Here is a 9,201-nt window from a genome sequence, read left to right as displayed (position 1 = left end):
ATTAGCGCTATACTTCAAGTTTCAAGTTATCTGAGCAGCAGGTTCCCCGTGGTATAAAGAACAGTCAACCCTCAACATGAACCAAACAACTCAGATGTCTAATATTCACAGCAGGATCTACAGTAGATAACTGTAGATCTGCTACAGTACCTACAGTGTGTACTTGCCAATATACACAGCCCAGTTCATTAATGTTGTTTCCGTTTCCACTTTTAGTTCGGACATGATGCCCTCGGGGAACAATAAAAACCTGTGTCTGTGTGGTACTAAAGCTGTGCTTACGACTTCCTGATTCAAGTCATTCTGTTGACTCTTTGATCTTTAAAGCCAAGATATGTTATTCAGTTATTACATTTAAGCTGCCCTGTGCTTTGAAATCACAAAGCCTCTTTGTACGGTAATTGGTTATCCCAAAGGCTTCAATTATCACCCATTAGCTTAGAGTGCAAATACGTAATTTGCAGTTACATCATTAAGCATGATTTATACTTTACTTCATACGACAACCATAAATAGCAGATCTACAAACCAACAACAACACAACATGTTGCATACGTGATGCGGTGGGAGCTTGTAGATCGGCTGTTTTTGGCAAGTGACACTCAGTAGTACAACAGAATAAATGTGGCTTTACTGTCACACACAACATTTTGAACTCTCTCCTCTGTGCCCTAATGTATATTATGTAAACCAGGAATCTGGATAGTGTGTGTACCCTCAAATCAGTTTTGATAAATAAATCGACAGATAGACATCTCCCTAATCTTGGCATCGCCTTGTGCATAGAGATACGTTTGTGTGTGTGTGTGTGTGTGTGTTTGTGTGTGTGTGTGTGTGTGTGTGTGTGTGTGTGTGTGTGTGTGTGTGTGTGTGTGTGTGTGTGTGTGTGTGTGTGTGTGTGTGTGTGTGTGTGTGTTATGAGGGTTTACACCTTCCAGTTCCTCACATACTGTGCCTTGGCTTCTTGTACAGGCTGGGCAGCATCAGCGCAGAGCACCATGGTAGAGCCAGAACCAGTGGCCTCCGCAGCAGGCCAGCGTCTTGGAGCCCCAGAGACTCTGGGCATCAGTACCCTGGACCCCGGCCACAAGCCTCCAGCCATGCCCCCCGGACGACAAGTCTCCATCAGGGTGCGCATGCTGGACGACACAGAGGAGCTGTTCGACATCTCGGTAAGTTGCTAATTTTATTCCTACGGGGACCTTTCCTGATGAGAATATTGAAGTCGGTATGTGATTCTTCATTATTCTGCCCTCCCACACCGTCTCTAGTCGAGGGAGAATTCTTGTCTTTATCATTGCAGCGGCAGCCTGTCGTTAACCTGGCAACCAGTTGGCATGGCAACTGAATAACTTGAAAGTGCTGAATACATGAATGAGATGGGAGTGATCTCCATAAGTCAGCTACCTCACATCTTAAGGTTAATTCATACTTCATCAAATGACTGTATCAGCTGAAAAAAGAAGCAAAGAAAATACATTGCAAATTGGCTTGATGTTAATATCTAGTTATATAGCTAATACAACTATATGTATGTACTGTATATACACGCGCACGCACGCACGCACGCACGCACGCACGCACGCACGCACGCACGCACGCACTCACACACACACACACACACACACACACACACACACACACACACACACACACACACAGTACTATTTATGTCGGCTGGCACAGTCTTTCAACAGAGTATAAGATAGTCTTTAGCATGGTGCAGTGATCTTTGATTGTTGACTAGCAGTCTCTTATCATTCTTTAGACTCCTTGAAACTATTAATAAATCCTTGGGAAAGTGTGCTCCGCTAGGAACAACATAACTGTTCTGCTATCACATCCTGAGTCAGATACCTGACGTGTTCACAACACAAACACTTTGGATCCGTAGACATGTGTGAGACCCACAGGCGCTGATATTCTATACTAATATAGGTAGTTGGATAGAAAGGTTGGGTTTTAATGCTCTGGAATGGGTGTAGGTGTCATTCGAATAGCTTTTTTTGTGATTCCAGGTATTGATTAACTATGTTGTTCAAACACACTATACATCTATAATATTTAGATATTTTTGTTCATTAATTTTGATCTATGGCTTTAAACGTTTATGCAAATACTACTCTTTACTGCCAAGTAAAGATATTTACACGAAATCATTGAAATTGACTGTATCTAAAGCTTATGTACATTATGTTTGTCAAAATGACAAACATGGGGATATACATTTCCAATCAGTGTCACCCAATGTTTTATTTTAATGTCTATGATGCGTATATTAATGTTGCTTGATGTTGAGTTGATGTATGCAGTCAATTAGGCAGCGCCATACCAAAGTGTTAAGATGTGAGATGTGGAGAGAGAGATTAGATGCACTTCCCCCAAGAATTCCTCTGAACTTGTGGTATTTCAATAAGGTATACTCTACAACCCCAATTTAGAAGCACAAACGCAGGGTGGAGTAAGGGAAAAGACTGCTATTTTCCTAAGAATAGACGACCTAGCAATTCTCTGACCACAGTACTTCCGTCTCAGAATGAGGGAGATAGATGAGTAGATATAGAGAAGAGCAGAGAAGTGGTGACACAGGAAAATGGAATAGAGGTGTTTTTCAGTGCACAATGAATGGGGCTTGGTAGTAAAGCTGCTTGAAACTGAACTCTTAACGGATAGTTAGAGGTCAGTGTGTGTGTGTGTGTGTGTGTGTGTGTGTGTGTGTGTGTGTGTGTGTGTGTGTGTGTGTGTGTGTGCGTGCGTGCGTGCGTGCGTGCGTGCGTGCGTGCGTGCGTGCGTGCGTGCGTGCGTGCGTGCGTGCGTGCGTGCGTGCGTGCGTGCGTGCGTGCGTGTGGACGGACATGTATGGTTGACTGTTTCCCAAGCACTGTGTTTGAAGTCTTATTCCCACAGTGTGCTATCAGACTTCATGCTCAGGCCCTGATCAGTCCAGGGCATGGAGAGCTGATGTGTCTAGCTAGTGCATCAGGTACCTGTGTCACACTTGGCTCACTTGAGAATCTTACAGAGAGATTTCATAACAGTGTGCACTGTCCTCATTTAACTCAGATTGTGCCTGATAGCTATTTTGGGTCCTTTGGGTGAGGTGAGTCATAATAAAAGAGTAATTGGCGTTTGTTTCCAGACTGTGTCAGTGACTAATTAGGAGATCTTTCCCTCCCTCTTTGCAAGGACATGAGCTAAACACAAGTGCCCTGTATGTGCCCCAAAAGTGATATCTTTTGCTGCATTTTTGGCATTACATTATTTATCTCAGATGATTTGTAACATTGCAATCTATATTCTCACTTGTTTCAACGTGCACTATAGTGTTACTCTGTACTTGCCTTTCAATAAGCCTTACTTATGCTGTATTATTTTGTGCGGATCATGCATTCATTTTGCCTTTGTCAATCACTGGCTGGCATTCTTGTAGACATAACAGTGTCGCAATGATTTAGTTGATTTGTGGCGATTGTGTGGTCAGTCTGGCTTTTGTAATGGGCTGCAAGGAGGCTGAGCCGAAGAGACTGCTCAGGAGAGAGGAGGGAGAGAGGGGCCCTTCTACCAGAAAGCTTTTCTCAATGCTCAATTTAACACATATTCAATCTCTTCAGTTGGCGCAGCACTGGTGGAAGAAATGGCAGTGTTCTATTTGGGGTTGCGTATTGCCTACGGTGTCCTATGGGGACCATTTTCCAAAATCACTGGTGCATGTTACGGAGGAGAAAAGGTTGCTTATCTTTTGTACAAATACAATGCAAAATTGTCTTTACTCTCCATTTGCCTAGCTCACTGTACGAAGCTTATCCTTTAAGGATGATACCAAGATGCCTTTTTTCTACATTCTTTTCTTTTTTTTTGGCCTCTATAGCCAGTCGACTATTTGAAAATTTGATGCTTGTAGCACTCATCCATTCATCCATTCATCCAAAGTGCTTCCTCTCCTATCCCAACTGATGGTTTGTGTCCTAATAGCACCCTTTGAAGGAGGCTGGATGAAACATAGATGATTTAGCAGGACTTGCCTTCATGTTGGATGCCACAAGCATGAGGGTGTCAATAACTATCTGTTGTTTACACCCGGCGCTCATGATCATGTAATGACTGTGTTTGGCGATCCAGTTCATTCTAGTAAATGGGAAATGTCAACTAGCTGCAGAGGTAGCCAGGGGATGCGTAAATGAATGGCTATAGCTTGGCTCGTGCCCAACAGAGATTGATGTTACCTCTGCAGCGGCGAGGGAAGATGATTGTGTGTTTTCAAAATCACCTTTCACAAGCAGTTAGCTGATGATCTTGTGTTGTCATTACAGGAACATTTTGTGCCATTAGGGACAGACTTAATCTGAGATGGATTTATGCTCATTGTGCCTGAAAAACACAGGTTCCAACCCCCAACTGTAACTGATACACAAGGCCATGGTTCCTGTTCCTCTGGCTCAGAGGGATAGGATTCCACCTCGCCGGGCAGGGTATCAGATGGTCGAGAAACAAAAAGGGGCCACCTATCTCTCTCGTGGGTCACATACCATACTGTGGCCTACTTAGTACACTGGCTGTGAACAAGCTTCTGTAGTGCAGACAAGGCAGACAGACACATGTTGACTGGATAGTGCTGCAACACTTGACCGCAAAATGCCACTCTTTTTGTTTAGCATTTTACGTGATGTTTTTTTTCCTCGAAAGCGATCGGAAGGCCATCTGTCAAATGACGCTGACAGCAGAGGGTTCATTAGGGGAGCGGCCGGGTCCACATGATATCCTTTCTGCTGTCTTTCCAGTATAGTCGCTGGTCTGACGTGTCCTCGATGGAACTATGTGGATATGATGCTTAATGTTTGCTGACGGGGTTGTGAAAGCTCCACCAGCAGAGGACCTGTGAGTGGGTGATGTGTTTGAATGTCACTTGTAGAGAGGGGGATGGGAATGATGAGCATAAAGTGGAAGGACAGTGCTCTAGTCTGTACTCATTTGTCAGCATGAAGGGAAAAGTCAGGGTCAATTAGCACCAGTCAACCTTTAGTGATATGCAGCAAAAGAATATGAACACGTCCCACTTGTCTTTCTCATTCTCTCTAGCTCTATACATACATTCATTCTTTCTCGCTCTTTTATACTTTATTCCTTCTACTCCCTATACCAATGTAAATATTGAATAAAGTTCAAATACCTCGGAACTGTCATTAGTAAGCTGTCTTGGGATGCCAATATGTCATGCACTGTACAGTATAAGAAGCGCGTATAGCACCTACATTTCATGTGCAGTCTAGTCAGTTTGACGTGGATAGGGACATGACTCTCTATAGGGGATCCTTACCTTTTGGATTTGTGTCTTGGTGCTCTGTATTATCAGTAAACGACAAAGACAGGGAAGCCAAGGTAGCTGGTGTGTGTGTGTGTGTGTGTGTGTGTGTGTGTGTATATTTCATATACACACATATTTACACATACTGTATGTATATAACTACAAGATAATATTATTTTATTTTTGTCTAACCTTTTGAGGAAATTCAACTGCATCACAGCAACCTGTAAATCCCAGACATTGAAAAAAGCCAATGCTTGTTAATAACAGAACCTCAAACCCACCTGTTTTTCTACCAATGTGATTGTGAACTAATGGTACGGTATCAGGCACACTATCATGGTACGTGCCTTCAAATGTCTAATTCTCTACACCGGTGGTTCTCAAACCTTTTCATGTCAAGGACCCCCAAATTGACACTTATTAGCCTGTGGACCCCCATTTGAAAAGATATGCCAGGGACCGCCATAAGAGTAAGACTTTTACCGCTCTAGCATTGATTCCCAACCATTTTAATTTCAAGGACCTCCAGTTTGACATGCATTAAGGCCACTTTTAACCGCACAGATTCGTCGACGATTCGGCGGCGGAAGGCGGCGGATAGCGTCGGTTGCCGAACGGGAGCTCATCGTCAGGTTTTCGGCAGCGGGTCGGGGACGTTATCGACCGAAAACTGGGAAACTGGACTTGCCCGGTTTTGTTGAGTCGGTCCCTTGCCCGTCGGCAGTGAAATGAGCCAACGAGAGCGGATAAAAGACAACACACAATCCGCTGGTAGCTATCTGTTTGGCATACATACTGTTTCCACACAGTCACAGAGGACACCGAGACAACACACTACACACAAATGAATAAAGTGGGCGCGAGTGAACTGCTTGCCTAGGGCGATGTAGTAGTTGCCCAATTGCTGCGCTCAGAGAGGTGCTTGATTGTATATTCTAAAACGGCTAGTTCCATTCCTTGATTCTGATTGGCTGGTTGCCGTGGTATATCTGAGACTATAACCCACACCTTGAATCAGTTTATATCAAACCCAGGTGCGTTAGTTCTTTCCACAGTGTTCCACAGTGCACCAATTATCTGCACCTGTGTCGTTTCTGCTGCCTGGACGGGAAATACATTCTTGCAGAGCAGACCTTATTGTGTATTATTAGTGAAATAGAACAGCTTTAATTGGTACATGTCTATGATTTTCATGTTGCAATATTGTGACCGTTTTAGAAAAGCAATAAGCCACGCGAGGCTTGTGGTTACCGGGGTAGTATACACCGGCTGAGAGGGTCGGAAACACTCGGCTGGCGCCTCGTGTTTCCCAACGCCTCTCAGCCGGTGTATACTACCCCGGTAACCACTCGCCTCTTGTGGCTTATTGCTTTAATATCCACGTTTCAACTGGGTCCAGTTTGGTTTAGATTACCTCCTCTTTCAGCTATGAAAAGCTGGATGTGTGCTTCAGCGTATGACGGTGCGTGTCGAGCATAGCAGACATACAAGCTCACAATGCTTCAAGTTCCGACATGTTGTGAGCTTGTAGCTCTGATATTTTCAATGCGCGACGTCACACGGAGGCAGAACGCTGAAGCAGCAACAAGCTGTTGTGAAAGTGTCAGATCATGATACAATTTTAAATGATTATGATTGGTTTTAAAGGTTGTTCTACTTTATCCAAATAATAATATAAATAATAGGCTTAATAACAGCATTTTCCGACAGCGACGGCATGCAGGGACGATCAACTATGGAGTGAAAATAGCCTTTCAGACTACTGCCACCTCCTGGTTTGGAATGGTATTTCATGCGATCTCTCCGCGCATGCGCACAATTGCATACAGTAAGTACAGTCGGCATACAGTCGGCAGACGAAGTTCTGTGCAGTTCTTTGCAGTCCTTTGCAAGTTCTTTGCAGTTCTTTGCAGTCCTTTGCAAGTTCTTTGCAGTCCTTTGCAGACTTTTTGGTGTGGAGAGGCCTTTAGGCTACAGACCCCCATTCAATGGCATTTATATCTCTGAGAGCCCAATTTATATTGCAAAATCAATGTTAATTTAACTCTGAGAGTGTACAGGTCCATTTGCCATTTGTACACTCTCTGAGTTAAATACCCAATAAGGGTCCATTTGGTTCCTAACTATCATTTACAATCAATCACTGCACCCCACACACACACGCACGCACGCACGCACACACACACACACACACACACACACACACACACACACACACACACCACACACACACACACACACACACACAAACAAATTAAGCTCAGGCGTTTGTGTTCTCTCTCTCCATTAGAGCCACAGTACAGCCATGAATTATTTAATTACAGACCCATAGTTCTCCCTCTTAAGTTTTTATTCACGTTCCATAGGACACATGAGAGCAAGTGGATGCTAGTATCTATCTACCCACCACGCTTACATTAGCCTGGGATGTGACGTTGTTATTCCCACTCCATAATAACGGGATACATCGAGTGCAAATTGGCTTGATGTTAATACGCACGCACGCACGCACACGCACACGCACACGCACACACACACACACACACACACACACACACACACACACACACACACACACACACACACACACAATGTAAAAGACCTCGGGAAGCATGGTTTTCTGAATCCATGGCCTCTGTGATGGTTACTAATCCAGCCAATGGGAGTCCGATCCCCCAGTACTTTACCTCCACAACAATGGCTAGATCAGGGTTTAGATTAGGATTCACTGAAGACCAGGATTTATGGCTGGTTCTACATGTAGTTATTTGAGTGGCGCTAACTGCTCCTACAACTGGCTTTGTCTGTATGTACGTACGTCCCGCGTCTGTATATACCGGTATGTCCCGCCCCATCCCACATTGTTCAAGCTTTGTGGGAAATTAACTCATAAATTGCACCGCTCACTTCATACTGGGTTTGATTTTTAGACTCCCCGAAGCTTTGTTTTTCCTCAGTCAATATTATTATCCAGTACAGTTATATTCTCTATAATGCTGTGATCTAATTATGAAAAAAATGCATTGTTGGCAATATCATAGCAATGGGTAATGGTATTAAATGCTAGAGAAAAAGGGTCTGACTTTTTATTTGTCTGTAAGTTTGTTTTTTGTTTTTTTCTAGGGACTTTTTTGACTTGAATGATTCAAATGAATCAAAATGCGATAATAACCGTTACTTTGAGCAAAAAAAAATGAAATGCTTTGTTTGAACAACCCGCCTCAAACCAGATTCAAGGCTCTGCAAGTCAATTTTCATAATCGTACTGAACTGAATAGAAGCCCCAGAGAAGCCTTGAATATCAATGAAACCATGGTATGCTTTTAGAAAATGCTTGGCAGACATGTCAAATATCTGGAGTCGTAGTCCATGCCATAAACTGTGCTGGTATGGTGCTTTAAGCCAGTACTGTATATTGCTGATTACTAAGCCATGCTATGCAGTGATATATGAGCCCTGTCCATCCCTGCAGTGAGCAGGACACAGGTCAGTGACGTCTGTCACAGTGATGCTGCATACATGGCTTCATGTGATGTTGTGCAGTTCATTTCCCACTGAGACCTCCATACCGTAGTGTAGCCATTTTCTTCTTGTCCCTGACGTGTTATTCCCATGGCACATTTTGTCAAAGGACAGCAAAATACTGATGTTCTTGAAGGGAGATGAGATCACTGGGGTTTAGCAACTGCCTTGAACAAAATAAACTTCTCCCCTCTATTATTCCTGTGACCAGCAATATCTGACCTACAGCATATCGGGATCACTCGAAAGGCCTCTGGCTATCCGTCCTTTTTGCTTCAGACTCCATTGGTTCCCTTTCTGCTTATTCCCAGAACTTTAATAAAAACAACATTCTCTCCCCAAAAAGTGGACAGCAAAATCAGGGCAATAAGGAC

The 9,201-nt window shown here is 43.6% G+C and overlaps 1 protein-coding gene across 3 annotated transcripts in view; it reads left to right on the top strand.

Annotated features, from left to right (window-relative positions):
* Positions 1-995: 995 nt before the first annotated feature.
* Positions 996-9,201, top strand: part of LOC308307859 (FERM, ARHGEF and pleckstrin domain-containing protein 1) — a gene marked incomplete at its 5' end in the record, with an annotated part of 62,854 nt that continues 54,648 nt past the window's right edge. For 2 of the 3 annotated variants that reach the window (XM_080753167.1, XM_080753166.1), the window contains one exon: positions 999-1,172. In XM_080753167.1, coding sequence (XP_080609293.1) covers positions 999-1,172 — 174 coding nt within the window. Of the gene's footprint in view, positions 1,173-9,201 lie in introns of all 3 variants that reach the window. The other variant, XM_080753168.1, reaches the window with a different exon arrangement.

The sequence above is a fragment of the Nannobrachium achirus genome, assembly GCF_963921795.1.
Source record: "Nannobrachium achirus genome assembly, chromosome: 22".
NCBI classification, from domain to species: Eukaryota; Metazoa; Chordata; class Actinopteri; order Myctophiformes; family Myctophidae; genus Nannobrachium; species Nannobrachium achirus.
The sequence above is the reverse complement of the archived record's forward strand: the minus strand, read 5'-3'. Positions and strand labels throughout refer to the sequence as shown.